Here is a 21,358-nt window from a genome sequence, read left to right on the forward strand (position 1 = left end):
ATTGCATACCTGTCAACCGCTTATCAGTTGCCTACCTTATTACAGACCAATTTAAAGGACGGAGAGCATTCACTCTCCGTAGGCGGATGAAACCCGGATTCAAACAACAGCAGCATTTCAATGGTTCCAACATGAACTATCAGCTGGCCTCACGTAAAATTCTGATGCAAAATACGCCCACCCGACGCTGACGATGTATGTAAGGTACTTTTATTTCAAAACAAAACAAAATTACTTTTAAAAACACATTCAAGCGATACATTGCAAATACAAATGCTCACACATTTCATTTGAGAATGACTTATTAGCTAAAACGTTGCAGTTTTTCATCCAAATCGGCAGAAATTGGTGACGAGGCATCCATTTCCCCCTCCACATTTTGGCAGCAACTTTTTTGCCAGGACATGAATCGCTCCCAAAATATTAACTCCATTTATTGATCCAAATAACTCCCCAGTTACCTTTTAATTTCATGAATGACCGCACTCTTTCCCCAACGATTTGTTTGCGAATGTACCTCAAGTAAAAACAGAACATTGTTATACTGGTTACAACAGCTCACAGGGGATTATTGTGTCCATCCGTCCGTCGTGAAGGGAGGGTGGGGAGGGGCTGGTCACCCCGTGGTGCCCTTATAAAACTCAACGTTTAACCGACTCACGCCGGCTTGTACCCGCCCTCACAGTCGGCCATATTTGCGGAATACACCACGCCGCCGTTGACCCTGGCCATTGACCGAGCAACCCAACGTTCCTACCAGCTCCCTCCGCAGGACAATGTGTTTCGACACACCTTTAACTGGACCGTACTCTAAGCTGCCACCGCTGCTATTGTTAAAGAAATGGCTCCCGCGTCACTCAGTGGAAGGTCTCTCGTTCTCCACTACTGCCTCCAACGTCTGGAACGCCATTCCCCCAAATGTCCGTGCTGTCTACACCCTACCCGTTATTGTCCAGACTCAAGACCTTCTTTGCCTCTGCCAAACAACATCAGTTCGCTACATCCCCCCACGAATAAATATGCCCGCTGTGTCTGAAGAGCATCTTTAAGATGTGGCTGCATTTAGATGCTGTTTAAATAGAAAGTGTCCTGGAGAATTCATGGCTTTAAATAAACTATAACCACAATTGTAAATGTCAGTAACGTGTACAAACAATTAAGGAAAAATGCATGTCCTTGCCAAACAATGAAGCATAATAAAAAGAAAAAAGAAACCACAAATCAAACAAAAACACTTAAGAATTGGCATTGAAAATAAATACCATGCTGATATTTTAAAACCTCAAATGTCTATCTATCTACCCTTAAAGTATATTTAAAAACATGTCGCACTGTTTTATTGAGTTAACACGCACTCACAAGAACATGATCTAATTTTTTTTAAAGCAACACAAATCTTGTTTAAAAATGGATTGACCATTTAAGACATCTTAATCTGTTACACAGAGCAATCTAAAGGGCAGGGGGTGGAATAGACCTCAAGAGCCTTTACCCACAATTGAATCCTGAGCATGTTGTGACTGTAGTGGATGATAGCAACGCAAGACGTGTCTGCATTGACCAAGTTTACAATGTCCAATTTATTTCGTTTCATGAACTGTTAAAAAAATAAAGGGTGTCAATAATGGTATTGTCCATTGTTAATTACACAGCAGTTTAAGCTAGGTCAATAAAACTACACACCTAGTGGTAAAGAAGCTTTAATTGGATCGAGTTTCAGGCCTCGAACCTACCCACGTCAGCCATGGCATTGACAACGCACATCGTATTGGGATTTCAGAGTCCCAGGTGTTCTGCACTTTACCTTTTGCCAAACTCCAACATTCGACCACAAACAAACTGCTGTCTGATTACAATTCTTAAATAATGGACGATACCTTTTACGGACACCGTGTATATCAAGGATATAAGCTATTCAAATGCGAGAGGCTTTGGCAATGTATCTTATATATACACACATTCAATTCAACAATTAAGTTCCCAACCACTGTAACATTAAATAGGCAAGTGTTTGTATAAAGGCAAATGTGTTAAAGTGCCACAAAGAGGGGTTGGTGGACCGTTCATGGTACACTGTCAGTGAGCGCTGTGGTTTCCGAGCAAAGCTTGGTTTCATTGTGCATGACAAACGTAATGTCATCTGCCGCCTGGTACAGGTCTGGGTCGGGCAGTGAACTTAGTCCAGTAGAAGATAAATGATGCCACTCCATCAGCTCGGCCATGGATAAAGCCTTGGTGCTGCGCTGAGCCGACGAAGAAGAGTTTCTCGCCCGGCCCAGCTGACATGTACGCTCCACCAGGCTGTCTTTATTTGCTCCTGTTTGCAAGAAAATCAAGGAATAAAAAAATTAACATAGGGATTTTTTGACCACTCTCATTAACCGACGATGCATTTTAACATTTTAAGTTTTTCTTTTTTTATCATCAAGGATACGTTGGCAACATACACGCATCCAATTAGGACTTCAATGACATTCCAGGTAAATCCTTTAGGCATGAACAGTTAAACACATTCTTTATAATTACTGACAATTCTTAATGATAGCCGAAGTAATTATTATGTATTATGTCGGAAGGTTAATGCAAACCAAATCAATCAACGCAACATGTACAATACTGGATCTCGATACCAAGACAATCATGCCTGAGAATCCAAACGCTCTAAGCGTTTTTTAGGTTTTTATCCAGGGCTTAATTTTTCATTGAATATTTTCCAGGTTGCCCGTAAAATTGAGTAGGCGGTACGTGACTAAGAGGAGCCACAGCCATAGCGAGAGGTATCCTGGACGTGGAGTTCTGGGTGCAGAAATATATTTTTTTATCAGGTAAGGCCCACTGAGCTATATAGCTCTTTTTCAGAAACAACCTGGCCACAAATGATAGCTCAACGAAGTGGCTTATGTGGACATTTTATAGCAGCCTAATACTCTACATGTGGAGGGAAAGACCGGAGGACACGGAGACAAATCCACGTGACCACGGTGAGAATCTGCAAACTGAAAATATACAGCAGGCGTCAAGGTTGGGATCAAACCCACAACCTCCTGTATACCAGGCTAGGTAATTAACATCTCGCCACCGTGGCACCCCAAAGATCCATAAAGACCTGGCTGATATTGATCCCACTGAGCCCCGTGCTGGAGTCCTCACCAGACAAGATTCCGCCATCTCCTTGACAAGGGCAGCCCAGGAGGTCATGCGTGAAGCAGCAAGTCCCCTCGTGCAGCGTGAACAGGTTGCGCAGTTCCTCCAGCGAGAAGCGGATGTGCTCCGAGCGCGCCGACGACGCCGCATCCACCACGCTGCCGGACAGGCCCTGCTTGCTCACCTGGCGCTGGTAAATCTTCTCCTCGATAGTTCCTGTGGAACGGGTGACACGGCCGAGTAGCAGCAGCAGCGCGTTTGCAGCTTGTTGGGAGGCGTTCGTGGTTCAAGCCCAGCAGTCGCCCTGGTTAATAATGATGGAGTAGCCTCATTTTAAAACAAGCGCCATCTGCTTCACTTTAAACATTTAAGATCCCGTGATGTTATTTGGAAGGAAAAAAAAACTAGTTCATGTGTGCCGGTGTAATTGGCCAAATTTGATGAATGAATCGCAAATTAGTGAATTGGGAAGCCAGATAGCAACATGACCCACTACTGGCTGACTAATGCCCACTTGCTGGCCAGCGCTGTGTGCATCTTGTGCCACGAGGAATGTACTTCATGGGGGGTACGATATAAGCAAGCGATTATGAACAAACATGGTTGGAGTGTGAGACCAACAACTTGGAGCACACACGCCTGTGGTTCAAGCACTTTGGAGAAAGGATATGGTGGATTGAGCAGAGTTGTGAAAATCCCATACATGCTGGGCTGCAAGGTGACCAAGATATGGCAGTAAATAAAGTAGGTAGTGAACCTGTCTGTGCAGACCTGAGTGTTATGCCCTCTCTGTGTGTATGTTTTCTCTGGGTGCTACAGTTTTCTCCCACACGCAAAGCACCTAAAATGGACATCCTATTGAAAAACAGTCTTGAAACTGTGAGGCTCTGCTGGATAAATAAAACAAGCTTATTGACATGCAGGCACAATCAGGCAATTGCATCATGGTCTCTGCACAAAGTTAAATGTCACACCAGCGTTGCATGGCCATGTGAGTTTCACGAAGCACAAATCCATACACGTGCATGTTGTGCAGCACAGCTCCACAAGCGGACAACACACAAGTTGAGGTTCGTGCGTACGACTGCACAACGCACTATACCCAGAAACGCCGGTCTTCTTCCAGCCTGATATCGTGGACCACAGGGCGTGTGTAACACCTGCCTAATCTCTCCTGCAAGTCTGTGGTTGAGATAAGGTGAATAAAACCCTGTACATGAGAGCTTGTTTGTGATGCAACATGTTATAACAACTAAAACATGGGGACCCTTGTGTGTCAGGAAAGCTTCACTTTATTGCAATCCACAACATCACAGGCAGGATGAAGAGTTTGCTTTTCTTTCCATCTTATTTGTACTTTCTTGGGGTTTTGTAAACTGTGGTAAAGATGGTATTTGTTATTTGCGGATTGGCAGGCCCTTAGAAACAACAGGTGTTGCGGATAAGATGATCAGAGATAAGAAAAGCAGCACTCAACTGCAGTTGACTCTTTATTACATGATTTACTGAGGTTACTTTGTGCAGATAAGCATTAGCTTTTGTTGCAGAACGATAAAAAAATGCCAAGAAGATAAATTACTTGTAAGAGTGTATGGGTGTTTCCAATGGTGGAGCCAGGATTTTCAGCAATGAAAAATAATAGAGGAGTTGTTAGTAAGTAAGGACTTGTCCCTTGATTTTTATTCGACGCGTGTGCGGCGATGGCGCAGCCATCGATAGAGGGTCGACTTCGAACCACGTTGTGTGATCGGCATCGCGCTCGCTGAAGGTGAATGCCTTCAGAGAAGTCGTGTACTGTATACGCAACTGCGCACAATTCTGTGAGTCACTTATAACTGCTTTGCCGTTACTTATTGCCAATTATGGACTATTGTCCTATCTATGGACTATTGTCCTATCATCTCATAGAGTCCCTGGCATGTAATAATATGCTACACAGTGGCAGTGCGGGTCGCAAAATGCCGATTTATTACTAATAAACCCCAATGATCCGATCTAAATTAGGGATTTCGATCGGATCATTGGGGGGGGCATGTGCCACCCCCCCCACTGGCTCCGCCAGTGGGTGTTTCCATGTGTGGTTGACTAATTCCTTCCGCAGTTTCTTATGATATATAAATGTTTAATAGTCTCACCTGTGGTCAGAAACCTGTAAATATGCACGGTCTTGTGCTGTCCATCACGCCATACCCTGGCCATGGCCTGTCCACAAACATCGCAACAAGAAAATAGTCACCACTCATGTAAACATCATTATTGTTCAGAGTATGTATACACAATCGAATATAATGATATACATGAACTTGTTTCTAAACGCTTTCATTCGGATACATTTTCTGATATGTTTATCATAGCATTGGTATTTCAGACGATTCACATTCTGAACAAACCTTAAAATAAATGTAATAATCAGGCTCAATATTACGTTTAAAAAAAATTGCCTCCTGAAACTCGATTATAAGCAGTATGTGAGATATGCACGATTCACACAACATTGTAACAAAGTATTTCTGTTAGGCTGACATGTCAGGTGGTGAGAGAGCAACAATTTTGATTGACAAACAGTAACTAAAGATTGCCTTTTACACTGTGGTGCCCAGAGACAATTGCAAAAACTGAAGAAAGCTGACAGGATCTGTAAGCCACGAACAGACATTGATATCAAACACGGTCCCCCTTACATTTTTCTGTTTCGTAAATATTCAGAATGTTTAACTGGTTTTGTTTTTTGCATCAATCGAAATAATCAGGATTTTTTTTTATTGATCCAAAATAGTTGCTATTTCCGATTGATCTAAAAATGTGACGTCATAAGAAGTGACGTCACCAACATGTCCACCCCTTTTTCTGCCAAAAGTGGTGTCACGTGACATTGGGTTACGTCACTTTTGGTCGCATTCAGACTTGTTCATTTGTTACCTATTGTGCATGAACTGGAAATCTAAAAAGAAAACATCAGAAATTTTCCTTAAAAATCTGCATTCCTAAATGTTTTTCACGTGAAACTCATCCCTTGTACATATGCATCCCCTTGCCAGAATCTGATGAGTTTAAGCAAAAGGGCCACAGCACCTGGATGTCATTGGCAGGGTTCCAGTCGATGTCATAGAGGACGAGGCGGGAAGCTCCGACGAGGTTGAGGCCCACGCCTCCGGCCTTGGAGCTCAACAGGAATACGGAGTGCGTGGAGAAGCGGCTGTTGAAGTTCTCCAGAAGATGCTGTCGTTGGGACACGGGCGTTGTGCCGTCCAGTCGCGCCCAGCTGTAGCCCCAGCTTGAACAGCAGCGAGCCAGGACGTCGAGCATCTGGGTGGAGTTGCTTACCAGTACCACCCTGTGACACAAATACAGCCATTCTTAAGATCAAGTGATAGCCCTCTGAGACAATGGAGATATTGCAAGAGATGCCTGGGAAGTTATGGGTGATTTAGACACTTTGGCTCAAGGTCCAGGGATCATCGGAACCATCGTTGATGTCGTACACCTCACCACTTCCCATTCCATGATATTAAGCACCTGTGGAGATGCTCAGATAAGTAACCACCATGTAACGCAGCAAACAGAAATGCAGCAATATCCATTATTGCAAATGCACTGCTGCTGTGCTCCTACCTCTATGGTCCCTGCCTTCAGCACACACCGAGCGGTGGAGAAATGTGGTCGAAATAATCCCCTCGATTGGCACAGTGTGTGGAGGCCCTCGTCGAACAGTGGAATGAGAAAAGGTCTGTACTTGTACATTTAAATAAAGGTGGCATATTCATATCCTGGTCGAGGTTCAACTCGGCCCATAGCCCCCTCTGGGATTAAAGGTGGCATATTCATATCCTGGTCTAGGTTCAACTCGGCCCATAGCCCCCTCTGGGATCAATATGATGAGTAGCACGGCTTTGTGGGGTATCAACAGAGGTGGTGATGTGGAGGGACTTGTCCCACGATGGGAACGTGAAATTTCCACCACTGGCTTGGAGCCACCAACCGAGATGACCGCTGCCCTGTTGCTCGTGTGAGCAGGTTAACAATGAAGTTTACAAAAAAAAAATGTTGTTATTTTGTTGACAGGGTGGGGTGTCACTAACCGCTCAACGGGTGTTTTTTGATGCATGGCCTCCAGCAGCCGAGCTAGCACGCGCAGCTTCCCCGACTCTAGTTTGCTGGTGCTCTCTGGGTTGTAGATCAAAGAGAACTCCTCGTAAAGTCCGTCGTATAGAGACACATCCGACTCTTCCTCGGTGTCTTGCTTTTTCTGCCCCTTACGGAGAGCTTCTGCTTTCTGTAAACGGTTAAAAACGCAACCGACATCCACCTACATCAACGCCATTTAAATTCAGGGTCCCAAACAGCGAACAATTATTTAACGATTTTCATTGATGTATTAATAGGTTGTCACATGCTTATCAATTAAACACAAAAATATATAAACGTTAAAAAATATTAAATGAAAATCCAACTTCATACGTTATGACATTTATATTGATTTTATTTTCAGAATTATAAATCATGAACTAAACTTCCAAGGACAGACGCATTTTGGGAAAAATTACAGATGTGCTTATGCGTTATTATTCTTCCTTAACACACAAATTTTAGCTGCCATTATTAAAATGAGATTTTTTTTTTTTTGGATGAGGCCAAATTTCTGTTGCAAGGCCCTGCGCATGACCAGACACAGTCAAACAAGTTAAACTATGATGTGTACAAGTGTTGAACGTGCCAATGAGATTTGTATGGCTCACTGGTAAGTAAAAGAACAATCCTCACAAGCAAATGCATTGCCAATTATCGCAACCAAATTCAGCGACAAATCATTGCTAAATTTGTCTTGTTGTTCACTCTACAAAAGCTCCCTGTGCATGCGTGCGCACGCGTACCTGCAGCGTCTTGTACAGGAGGCAAGGATCATTGCAAAGCTTCTTGAGAGCGCTGATGCACACGAGGTGAGGGCTACGGTCGGTGGTCACGCGGTTCAGACAGCTCCGCACGGCCGGAGACGCCAGAAGCCTGCGGTAGAGCTGAATCTGCAGTGGCGTGGGTCGGCACATCACCACAAACTCCCGCTTGGGCGGCAGGTAGCGCTCGTTGATCTCTTGCGTGCGCCGCAGCACAAAGAGGCCCGTCAACCGCTGCAGCTCGGCAGCGCGCGTCTCCCCCAGCTGCTTATCCTCCTGCAGACGGCGTAGAAAGCACAGGCGAGCCGGTGTTCCACATCATCGTTGCAGGCTTAAGACTCATAACGTTGAAGATAAGTGGGACGTCAGTCGAAAGTTAGTGCAGCCCTATCAACACGTCGGACACTTCTTTGTTGATTTATGAGGTAGAAATTTGGAGTGGTGGGCCAGTAATTATCACGCTTCACTATGAAGCTAACACTAGTGGCAATTGGTAATCTGAACTGGTCCTGGGCTCACCTGTATCAACCCGCACTGACCAGGGTGTGTGTTGAAGTATGGTTAAACAACCCCCATGACTGACACAGAATGGGGAGTCCTTCATCAGTAAATTAAGGAAGGGATTTAAAGTAAATTATTATTGTAATACAGAAATATGACATTTAGGGTAATGGAGTGGTCGAGAGAGATCAAGCAAAAAAAAAATACTAGCAAGACAGAAGGAGATTAACAGTTATTGAATCAAATCAGACCCACGAATTGAGACAATCGAATCAAAGGTGAGGGAGAGCAAGTGGAGGTCAGTTGGTACATGTCAGTCTTTTGTGACACTGGCGACATTGAAGTAATTATCAATTGAATTCGATTTTAAAATATTGTACGTTAATTATTCAACTTGCAAAGAACACACCTTGAAAACATCAACATAACACTGTCGGGAACCACGGTGGAAATGCATTGTATTGTGGGTAATGGTGGTGGGTGAGTTGTTACGCGCACAGCAATGAGTGGCATGACTTTGGCATTGTCAGCTTTGCAAGTTAACCCACCAGGGAGGCAGAGGGCTGGTGTGACTGGACTATGGGTTCCTCAAACACCTTCCGGAAGGCTGCCGCGGAGCCCAGTATCCCAGGGTTCACAAACTCCACGATGGAATAAAACTCCTGCAGGTCATTCTGAATGGGCGTACCTACAAGCAGGAACGACAAGAGTAGGAGAACGGGCGTCGAGCAGTTGCAGTGAACGAAGCCGCGAGGCTCCCAAGGGGTTGCCACCCTGGCTGATGTGCGCGCGAGTTGTCACGTGACCGCCGCGCAGCGATAGGTCACCCGTGAGGAGGATGCGTCGCTTGCAGGGCAGGCTGTCGATGGCCGACGCCGTTTTGATGCTGCTGTTCTTGAGGCGGTGACCCTCGTCACAGATGACGAGGCCGAAGGGGATAACGCGCACAGCATCGATGCAGCGCAGCACCATTTCGTAGCTGATGATGAGCACCGGGTAGATGGGCGACTTCATGAACTCCTCCACCTTGTGTTCCTGTTGTATACACACACATTCAAGCCGAGAAGATCACTACGGTTGAGGAATTTTGCGCGAATGTTTTTGTTGTATTTTTCTATCTGTGCATGATTAAGCCTATAACCAAATCACCCAGAATGCCCCGAATCACGGAAGCTATGCAAGGCTGAGCCTGAGGAGTGCTTGGATGAGCGAGCACTATGCACAATGAGTTATTAGAAGCTGCAGGGGTAAATGGTGGGCAGGAGGGAACAGTGTATAGAAACAATTTTTATGTAATGTACTTCTATGGTGCCACAAGTTTGCTCCTCACCGTTACCAACCATTATTGACCAGCGTGGTGAAATATGGTCAAAGTACCCCCAAGGCTCGCACTGTGTGGGGAGGCCCTCAGCAAGTAGTGGTAAGTAAAGGGCTGTGTATGTACGTACGCTTAACCCGCCAGTGAACTAACATGCACAGTACCTATTTCTCAAGCTGGTCCGACCTTTATGCAGGTATAATGGCAATGAAGGCTCAAGTTGTTTTTAAAAACGTTGGGTGCATCGCTCAGATGGCCGCAAATTGTATCAAGAATTTGGCGACTTAATTCAGGCGGACAGCCAGAGATACAACACGATTGAGTGAACAGAACTATGTCGCGCGAATAGGAATAAGCAGTCGTGCAGCTGCCTCGGTGTAGCATCACAAAATGTGGGATGCTGCTGGATGCTTCTAGATGCTACCCAAGCGCCTCAGTCTTTGATCAGCCTGCGTACGCACCTCACGTGTTATCTCGGACTGTGCTTTACCCTATATTATTTTTTATTTATTATAACGCGATTTTTCCATAACTCGGTGTTCTTTAGGAACGCAAATACCGCGTTATAGGAGAACAGACTGTACCTGGTCAACGGTGAAGACGCGGATTCTCTCCACGCCCAGCCACTTGTTAAATTCACGGCTCCAGTTGCGCACCAGGCTTCCGGGAGTGACGATCAGCACCTTGTGTAGGGAGGGCCGATTGCCGTACGGGCCCTGCCGCAACAGCGTCCACACGAGCGCAATGCACTGCAGGGTCTTCCCCAGGCCCATCTCATCGGCCAAGATGGCTCCCTGAACAGCAGGAGACCTGGGACAGACAAACAAAAAACACAGTTACGGTACAACCATGAGAATCCGTTTTACGCTTTCTGGTAATAAAACAGGTCTTACGATGTTCAAACAACAAATAGATCGTTTTTGCAAGGATTTAAGTCTGCATTAACACTGGTGAGACTAGACCATGAAGAAGGCTGTCTCTGGTGTAGGCCAATCAGTTTAAAAGACAATGGATATATTATCAGAGGATGTATATTCACCACAAGTACGCGTGGTTAATGTAGACTTTATTCCTTGAAAAAGGTATCTATTTTGTGTTTGAAAATCTTAACACCTGTTTTATTGCTAGAAAGGGTAAAATATTTTCTTATTTTGATACTGCTAAAAGGTCACATGGTATGGTACAGCTAATTGTGCATTGACCGGTGGAATCGCACCACGCCATTTAGCTTTTGCCGAAGCCATCAATTTTATACTTCGTTTGACGTTAAAGAAGTTTCAACTCTTCAACTCAGCCACAGAATAAAGAAGTGTCACCTTGTAAAAAAAAACTACAAATGTAGATCATCACCACTTACCATAGATACATCGCACAAATGCACATTTCTTCCAATGTACTCCTTTGCTGATTTTGAGAGGCTTTGACGTGGCTTCATTCATGGGCAAACGAGGAGCTCTTCACTAGGAGGATTGTTTCATTTTGCAAGAAGTTGTTGGGCAAAGCAGTGGTTGAGAATCTTCAGCTCACACTGGAGCCACTTAATTATTACTGCAGGTGAACAACTAAACTACAAACGCAAGACGTACTTTATTTTCAATACCGAGTCAGTTTAATACAGTCAACTTCATAGACTGCCAATACGCTCACCAGCTTAAAAACCAGGCTACAGTCTACATTATAGACTGCCAGTACACTCACTCCGATTAAGAACCAGGCTACAGTCTACATTACCGGGGGGGTTTTTTCACTTCATTTATTATTATTATTATTTTTCTATCTACATGACATTACCGAAAGAACCAAATAATACCGCATTCTATTATTATATTCTTGGTTCTTTTGGTAAAGTCACGTAGAAAATATATATAATACAATAAAATTGCCTTTAAATAATACGTTGAAAATAATTGAAGCTATAAACCACCAAAAGATAGTAAAATAAAATCAAAACTGGGTTTTTTGCTTTAATTCTTTCAAAAAAATGTTTTTGTTTGTTTCTATCTACGTTACTTGACCGAAAGTACCAAGAATATGAGTTCCTGCAGTCACGAAGGTTAAGTAAAAATGTATTATTATATGATTTAATAAGAACTTCAATAATTACAAGATTTAGAAAGAATACCAGTAAAAATTTGTAAACACAATTGTTAATAAACCAGTTATAGCATTCGCATTTACGAGCAAAGTAAGCATTATTGCATTTCAATGTTTGAATGCGTACCTAAATTATGCATCGTACACATGTGTGTGTGAACAAACGTAGCCCTAAGACACGTTATGTGGCAACACAATGCGAACGCTGTCGTCCCTCTAAAGTGCCCTCACCTCATGCCCATGACGGCCTCGTAAAGAAAAACGACCCCTTCTCGCTGGTGTGGCCTTAGGTGCACGACGAGGTGGGGGTCGACCACGACGTCTCCCATGGGCAGGCCGGCCGCATTGTTCTGCCACTGATGGGCAGGACTTGGCTGGGGCATCACAAGTGCATCTGAGGACCCAAAGCAAAATCATATTTAAAAATAATTTTTAAAAAAACACGCTTTAATGAAATGTACCGTACGAGTAATGGCAGAACTCCACGACTCCAGGAAGTGGCCCCGAGGCTTGCCATAACGTAAGGGGCCGTGGTGATTTACAGCCAACGTGAGTTGAGCGTGGACAATTACACCCAAGCCGAAACATAACATATAAAAAATATTGTTTAAAAATATCTATTTTGAATTTGTAATGATAGAATATAGTATTGTCACCAGTATGACATACGTATAACAAGTTTGCAGTCGATACGACATTGGGAAGTGGGTTCAAATTGAGTTACAAGATTTGAGAATACAACAGACAGAGTTGAGGATACGACAACAGAGTGAGTTTATCAAAAGCGTGTAAAAGAATGTTTTAGAATATATGTTTTTGTTTTTTTATGAAAGAATACAGTCTTGTCATCAGTATGACATAAGTATACCAAGTTTGCAGTCGATAGCACATTGGGAAGTGGGTAAAAATTGAGTTACAAGATTGTTTGAGAATACGAAACACAGAGTGAGTTAAATAAAAGCGTGTAATAATAAAAACGCTTCTTTTGATAGGTGAACAAGGGTCTGTCTCACCGCATAAAATATAGATAGTAATTCAGTTCATCAGCCCATGGGCTAACCTGGACCAATGTTTTTTTCAGCTGCATTTGTTTTAATGGATAAATGCTGAACCGGCGTTAACTTTCTTGAATCTCATCAGCCGAGTCGTGTCAAAGGTCGCCTGACAATATAGTCAAGAGAAACTCTACGAAAACCATGGGTACCAATTCAGTGAAAAATGTTTATAAACACAAACCGCATGATGTGCTTTAGTGGTTAATTATAAGCAATAGATGTAAAAATACACATGCATCTATCTCACCACATCACATAAAACAACATTTCAGTTCCACAGCCTTTGAACCAATCATTTCCATCAGCATTTTTTGAAGCAGATAAAAACATATTCATTGCTAATGAAAACGAGTGAATGTTTTCCATGTATTATATTTTTTTACTTAATTTGGGTATGACTGGATGTGTCACTTTTCCAGTTGCTGATGAAGTCACCCTCCTTCCACCCGGTCTCCGCAGTCCACAAAGGCATCCTAATTATTGAGGAGTGGGAATGTAAATCCTATTTTGTGGTTTATCTTTGTTGTCTACAGGAGGGCGACTTAAGAAACAACTGGTGATGAAGTCACACACGCAGTATTAACTCATATGAAGTAAAATATATATATTTATTAATCAAAGCTGTGGAAACCTTGAATCTATAATGTCCACTTACACGTTAAACGCCCGTGTATGTGTATGGTCTAGTAGAGATCGTGGTGACCATACTGACCATACTTCAGCATTCTGGTTCGTGGAGATTGGTGAATGTGGAGAGTATGGATGCGGAAGCATAGAAGTACAGCATAACAATGGATTTTGTTACACTGTTTCCTCTTGCCCACCACGTAGCCCTGCAGCCTATAACACCCTTTATGCATGGTGGTCACCCATCCCAGCACTATCTAAGTGCATCCCTGATTGTAGATCTCAGGTGATTTGGTCATAAGCTAATGGGTTCTTAACTAAACCGAAAGGCACTTCAGATATCTAACCAGTGTGTCGTGTATCAAACACCTTTACCAACTGTTGTACCTTTCAGCAAGGCTACTTCATGAGAGAAACAAATATGAGCTATTTATTCTGACAGTTGCCAGTAAAGGTAGCTGAAATGTGAATGATGGCCAATAGTTATTTGTAAATAATATTGCTACATTAAAATCAAAGCACACATTTGCAATATTCCAGCAGTGCCCATCACAAAATTTTCAGACTAACGCTCAAACAATCATTGGTTAGAATGTGAGCGCACACACACACACGCACAAGGTCTTACTTGGAGCAAAGGGGTTAAAGCGAGGCTTGTAGACTTTTGTCTCGGTGACGCGGGACTTCTCTGGTGCTCCTGTGACGGCCCGGAAGGGGCTCGCATAGGGCCTAGCAGCCTTGTTCGGAGTGGCAATAGAAGCGGCCGAGTCGCAGCTGGCGCCGGAGACCTGGAAGCACCTTCCGTTTGCGTAATCTTCACACGAAATCAACCCCATCACCTCGATCTCCTTTCCGCTGATCACCAAAGTATGTCCCTCCGACAGGCTCTCCAGCTCACGCTTGTTGTAGCCTGTACCTGTGCACACACGTTACTGTGTGTGTGATTACAGTATATGCACCTGTGTACAGAGTACATTTTTCAGTCCACTGCGAGATGAGGGCCTCCACACATTGTGTGGGTCGTGGAGATTGTTTGGCCAGAATTCACAACGCTAGTCAATAGGGGTTGATAAAGGTGGATAGCATAGAAGTGCAACACCATAATGGCTCTTGCTACACTGCCTACAACGTATCCCCACAGCCTATAATATTACTACGCTGGTCAGTGCAGGTTGGCGAGGGGGGGGGGCAAGACTTGTTGAGATATCACTCCACACTGATATCAACCATGGTTAAGAATCAAAAACAGGGAATAGGGTTCATAGTGTAGTGCGATATCCACTCTACCACCGCATATAATGTGCATCATTTTAAATATCAGACTTAAAAATCCACAAATGATCCAAAATCCATTTTAATCATTCAATGATCATTGAATCATTTTAACCATTGAATAATTATGTGCCTACAAATTATAGAAATGTTCGTTATTGTAGCGATAAGACTAAATCTTAGATTGCCAAATACAAGGTGTTTCAAAAGATGGACCCGATTTGAAATCGCTATATGTTTGAAATTAGGTCAATCTTTTTTAAACACCCTGTATAATTACAGCAGATCAATACCTTTGCAGATGTCCTTGCCTTCCATGTCTTTAAGGTTCACCAATCGGCCACTTGTGATCAGAACAGCATCGCCCTCCCACTTCTTGTGCTTCTTCTTGGATGCTTTACCCCACATTACACTGTAGTACTTTGTAGCGGAACAATCCCCGTTATCTTTCATTGGATTGTTCTCTGCAGTGTGGTCATTCTGTTCCTCGGAACGCTGCACTTTCATTGCAGCAGGTGATTTTGGGGTAAGAGAATTGTAGATGTGTTTTCTTGGCACCAAGAAGGTCCTTGCTGCCTCGGGCCTTTTGATAAGATCTGCTTCGACATCTGCAGAAAACAGATACATCAGTGGAAAAACAAATTGCACTAAAGGATTTTTTTTAGGTTGGACATTACAGGAATGACTTGGAAGGTGGTGTTGCGGTTACAGCATGCAGCTTGCAATTTGGAAAGTTGTAAGTTCAACTTCCCATTGGGGGATGACTTAGCCCATCATACCTCTGTGGTTAATAAGATGAGTAACGCTTTAGGTAAGCACTGCTCCATGCTCGTTTGACACAGAAACAATGGTGATATTTCTGAACACAGCAACGTTACACAAGGCCTTGATGAAGGGAACATACTCTAGAGTACACCCACCACAGAAATGGAGTGATGAAATCAGATCGTGTGCAGGAGGCTAAATGAATTGTTACATCGGAAAACCACGAGAGATGGCAATGGTTTGGAGAAGCCTTCATCCAAGAGTGGATACATTGCAGCTGATGTCTCAATCTTACGTACAATCCCCTAGAGTTCAAAACTAACTAAACTTTTAATTTACCAGGTAAGGCCCACTGAGCTATATAGCTCTTTTTTTAGAAGTGACCTGGCCACATAAAATAGCCCAACGAAGTGGCTTATCACATGGAGATTTATATCAGCCAAATACTCTAAGTGCATGTTTCACTAATGTGCAGGGAAAAACCAGAGGACCTGCAAAGAAAGCAACACGACCACAGGGAGAACATGCAAACTTAAAATATACAGGCATCAGGGTCGGGATAGAACCCACGACCTCCTGTATAGTGTACCTACCTCCTTGCTGGTTGGAGAGCAATGTTTTGTCTGATAAATCAGGTGGGTCGGGCATGGTGGTTGCCTGGCTGTTGGGAGGTTCTGGGCTCTTCACAACCATATCTGCGGTCCCTTGAGGCATCTTGGGACACATGTCCAGCCACTTGGGCTGTACATGTGGAATAGAAAGGAGTCAGAAACCACGTGGGCAGACCAATACAATCTATGGTGTCAATGCGTAACATTTTACTTACTCAATAAAATGTAGACTTATACATGACAGCACCCACTATGCGCTACTAACACTCCAAAAGCACAAACCAGACAATACACATGGAGGTAACCATATGGGGTGAAAGAGGTAGGTTGTGTCTTTATGCTGGTAGGAACCTCCTGGTTACACCAGCCTACAGGGGATTATTGTGTCCGTCCGTCGTGCATCCAAAAATGGGAGGGGTGGGGCTGGGTGTGGAGGGGCTGGGTGGGGAGGGTGGGGAGGGGCTGGGTGGGGAGGAGAGGGTGGGGAGGGTGGGGCTGGGTGGGGGGTGGGAGGGGTGGGGCTGGGTGGGGAGGGGAGGGGAGGGGCTGGTCACCCCGTGGTGCCCTTATAAAACTCAACGTTTAACCTACTCACGCCGGCTTGTACCCGCCCTCACAGTCGGGCATATTTGCGGAATACACCACGCCGCCGTTGACCCTGGCCATTGACTGAGAAACCCAACGTTCCTACCAGCTCCCTCCGCCGGAATGTGTTAAAATACAGCACAGCATATTCGTAATCATATACACTATTTGGATGTGATAACTGTTCAAATGATTATCCCGTATTAATTCACTTCATTAACTTTCTAAATAATCTGTAACACTATAGTCTTGCCACTTCAGGTGGTAATCAGTGTGATCAGGCCAAAGGAAATAAACGGTGACATCACGGCAGCATGTGCCAGGAATAGTGGAATAAGGCCACATACCATGGCAAAAGACTGAAAGGAAGTTTGCCTGATGTATGCACATACAGGAATTTCCTCAGCATTTATTACACCTGTGAATATGTGTGTGAATTGTATCTGTTCAGCCCTTTTGTCAGATCACTGCTGGTTGAGGGCCTCCTCACACTGAGCGGGTCATAAGAGTTGTTTGACCATACGACACCACGCTGCTCAATGAGGGTTGATGGCAGGGCGTATGAATGAAGGAGAGCATATAATCTATTTGCTTGCACTACTTCTGCTGCTCATTGCTTAGCCCCACAGATTATAGCAACGTGTTCAATTCCACCTCCATAGTCCACATGACTCAATGTTGGCAGAACAGTTTGAATGATTCCAGATAATATGTTCATCAAACACTTGCATTTTCTGCAGTTGTAGACAGAGTTTTCTTCATGCGGCTTCAATATAGGCTACATGGAAAATGACAACATCTATATATAGAGCCCCAAAGATGCCTCTTTCCATCGTCTCCTACCTTTACACCCAGACATTGTGTGCAGCTCTTGGTGGGAAATTTTACTCGTGGAAAATGTGACACGTGGCATTTGGTTAACCACCCATTTCCTGAGTCGAGATTGAATGTTTTCCTCTTTATCCCAGACGAGTAATATTCACGCACAGAAAATGTCATCTCTCACCTTTTCTGTTTCTCTACGGAACTTTCCTCAACTCAAAATGCCATTACTGGGCAACAAACGTAACTACTTAAAATAAGTGTATCTACCTACAACAGTGGTACACAATTGACATTTGTTGACACTGCTCACACACCTCGTTAATAGGGCTGTCTACAGGTGACCAGAAAATAAAATTAATCAATTATTTAAATAATTAATAACTTTGCTGGCTCACTTGCACACAGGCATGGATGCACTTTGCCCTCATAATGGCTCATCAGTGAGCCATGCCCAGCTACAGCCTATGATCACCCAGACATTGTTCTGTGTAGGCAAGGAGACCCACCATTTATATTTTTTATTCCTTTTTACTATTTTATTGTTATTATTTTTTCTATCTACGTGATTTTACCCAAAGACTCAAATAATATAAGACGTAGTAGTGCATTTAGAGTGTGTGGCTGTTATACATTTCCATGTGATTCGCCACTTCGTTGCGCTATCATTTGTGATAGCCGGGACGCTTCTGAAAACGAGCTACATAGCTCAGTGGGCCTTACCTGGTAAAATAAAACAAAATGATTGGGTTTTGATTTAAAGCTTTCGTGACTGCAGGGATTCATATTCTTGGTTCTTTCAGTAAAGTCACGTAGAATGGAAATAATCAAATAATATAAATATAAAACAATAATAAACAATAAAAATTCTCACGTTTCGACCGCAACACAAGCAATCATCATCAGGTGTGAAATCCACAGCAAGAATAAATAATTTGATTATTTCCCTTCTACGTGACTTTACCGAAAGAACCAAGAATAAAAATGATGGGGTGTTTTTATTTATATTGGAACACTAAAATATATATACAGCTGCTAAAAGCTGCGTGAACAAAAACGTTTTGGACAGCAGAGGGCATTGCAGCAAAATAAATTGTTTTTACAATTCTGCTCCAACTTCTACGCTCTCCGTCTCCACCAACCCTCAAGTGACCACGAGCGTGGTGAATGAAGTAGTGTATGATCAAACAACACACAAGGTATGGGGGACGCCTTCATCCAGCAGTGGAGTGACAAAGAATAGTACACGTACATTGTGTACGTGCTTCACGAGGGTAGGTGTCGCTGAGATCACAGAGCATTCGACTCAAAATCGGATTGTCGCCTGTTCAATAAACACCCCTCCACTCCAAGGGAAACAGTGTTTGTCCTTTAGGGAGACTGGTCACCGCCATGGGAATGTGGAATTTCCACCAATGTCCCTCCGAGGCCAGCGTCACGGGAGATGAGCGCCACACTTTTTTTTCTCTCTCTCGCATAAACACCCAACCACATGTTGTTACTGTACACACAACTTAACATAACATGAACGCACTTAACAATAGATTAAAACAATGCCATTACAACTCGTACAAGCCACGCAGTTTCTCACGCAGCGTCACTACCAATTCCCACGGATCTCACTGCCGTGAAAAATCGTAACTTAGTATAGTGATAGGTTTTTACCCTTTCAACTGGTACAAAAACTAACACCTTTATACAAGGGATCATGTTTGCAATAATCACAACACAAGCAGTCAAAATGCAAACAAAAAGAAATGACTCTGATAATGAAGTTGATTGGTCCACACCCGAGACAGCTTTTATTAGAGCCTAGTCTCCACTGGTGTTGGACCAGATGACGCCAAAAGGCGTACAACTCAAAGACAGCGCACTATCAGAGTATTAAGAGCTCGGGATAAGAATTTACACCATGAGACCTTCTTTACCAGTGGCAAAATATAGTAATAGGTTTTTGCCCTTTTATCTGGTACAAAAAACTGACACATGTATACAAGGGATCAGGTTTGCAATAACCACAACATGACCCCTTGTATAAAGGTGTCAGTTTTTGTACCAGTTGAAAGGGTAAAACCCTTTTGCTATATTTTGCCACTGGTAAAGGAGGTCTCATAGTGAAAATCGTAACTTGTTGACACAAAACGAGGGACCATTTCTCCCGCACCTGGGCGGCCTCACGCCGCCACTAAAGTCATCGTCACTCTCTCACGATCACTCTCACGCTCCTACTGCCCCCCATAGGGGTTGTGTTCCTCGCACCTGAGGGGCAGCAGCAGCAGCAGGGCGATGGGCAGCAGCAGCAGGAGGCGGCATGAAGCGAGCCCTCTTGACGCTCGGGGCAGCGGAGCGACGCATGGCTCCACTTGCTCTCACCCGACCCTAGACGATGATAATCGAACGATGGATAGCCACGATTTTACCTCACGATAACGAATTGATTATTGCGGGAAAGAACGCAAATCGTTAGCGAATTAAATCGTGTTATTTAACGCACGACTCTCATGTATGCGTAAGGTAAAATTGATTGTAATGATACACGAAGCGATTCAGCGTTACACCCCCCCCCCGCCTCACTCCGCCCCCTCACTCACTCCTCCCCCCCCTCTCACCCCCCCCGACCCCCCTCTCACCCCCCGACCCCCCTCTCACCCCCCCCACCCCCCTCTCACCCCCCCGACCCCCCTCTCACCCCCCCACCCCCCTCTCACCCCCCCGACCCCCCTCTCACCCCCCCACCCCCATCTCACCCCCCCCACCCCCATCTCACCCCCCCGACCCCCCTCTCACCCCCCCGACCCCCCTCTCACCCCCCCGACCCCCTCTCACCCCCCCCTCTCACCCCCCACCCCCCTCTCACCCCCCCACCCCCCTCTCACCCCCCCCGACCCCCCTCTCACCCCCCCACCCCCCTCTCACCCCCCCACCCCCCTCTCACCCCCCACCCCCATCTCACCCCCCTCTCACCCCCCCACCCCCCTCTCACCCCCCACCCCCCTCTCACCCCCCCACCCCCCTCTCACCCCCCACCCCCCTCTCACCTCCTTCATCCCCCCTACTCACCCCCCCTCTCACCCCCCCTACTCACCCCCCCTCTCACCCCCCCCCCCCCCTCTCACCCCCCCCTCTCACCCCCCCCCCTCTCACCCCCCCCTCTCACCCCTCCCCCTCTCACCCCCCCCTCTCACCCCTCCCCCTCTCACCCCCCCCCTCACTCTCACCCCCCCCACCTCACACTCTCCCAGTCTTCTTCATGCACCCCCTGGCGAAGTCCGTAACGTCCCCCCCCCACTGTCTGCCTACTTGTTACCAGCCACGCTCACCCCCCCCCCCCCTCACCAGCCCCGCCCCCTCACCCTCACCAGCCCCACCCCTCACCCTCCCCCCCTCACCAGCCCCCCCCTCACCAGCCCCACCCCTCACCCTCTCACCCTCACCAGCCCCGCCCCGCCCCCTCACCCGCACACTTTGACACGGGGGTCTCGCGACCGCGGCTCGCGCGTTTCCCGCCTTCCCGTGCTGCCTCGCGCGCCAGCTTGAGAAGGGGTGAGGAGGGGAGGGGACGGGGTGGGAGGCGGGGGGAGGGGGCGAGTCAGGTGGAGGGGGGGGGGCTTCGCGACATCACCACCGGCGCTAACCGTGTGCGCATGCGCGAGTCTCTCTGGAGAAGGGACGAAT

General features: G+C 45.3%; 1 protein-coding gene across 1 annotated transcript; it reads right to left on the bottom strand.

The window, feature by feature from the left end:
- Positions 1-188: 188 nt before the first annotated feature.
- LOC133347036 (DNA repair and recombination protein RAD54B-like) lies at positions 189-21,165 on the bottom strand. The gene is made up of 15 exons (XM_061558927.1): positions 21,140-21,165; positions 19,943-20,062; positions 16,259-16,406; positions 15,194-15,508; positions 14,257-14,544; positions 12,178-12,340; positions 10,437-10,662; positions 9,362-9,569; positions 9,083-9,222; positions 8,016-8,309; positions 7,224-7,417; positions 6,217-6,478; positions 5,280-5,346; positions 3,151-3,360; positions 189-2,317 (listed from the first exon to the last, which is right to left on the bottom strand). The coding sequence occupies exons 2-15, from the start codon at positions 20,036-20,038 to the stop codon at positions 2,064-2,066; spliced, it is 2,865 nt and encodes a 954-aa protein (XP_061414911.1). The 5' UTR covers positions 20,039-20,062; positions 21,140-21,165; the 3' UTR covers positions 189-2,063.
- Between the last annotated feature and the right edge of the window lie 193 nt (positions 21,166-21,358).

Source organism: Lethenteron reissneri, chromosome 3, assembly GCF_015708825.2.
Source record: "Lethenteron reissneri isolate LAM-NWPU_2019-01 chromosome 3, ASM1570882v1, whole genome shotgun sequence".
NCBI classification, from domain to species: Eukaryota; Metazoa; Chordata; class Hyperoartia; order Petromyzontiformes; family Petromyzontidae; genus Lethenteron; species Lethenteron reissneri.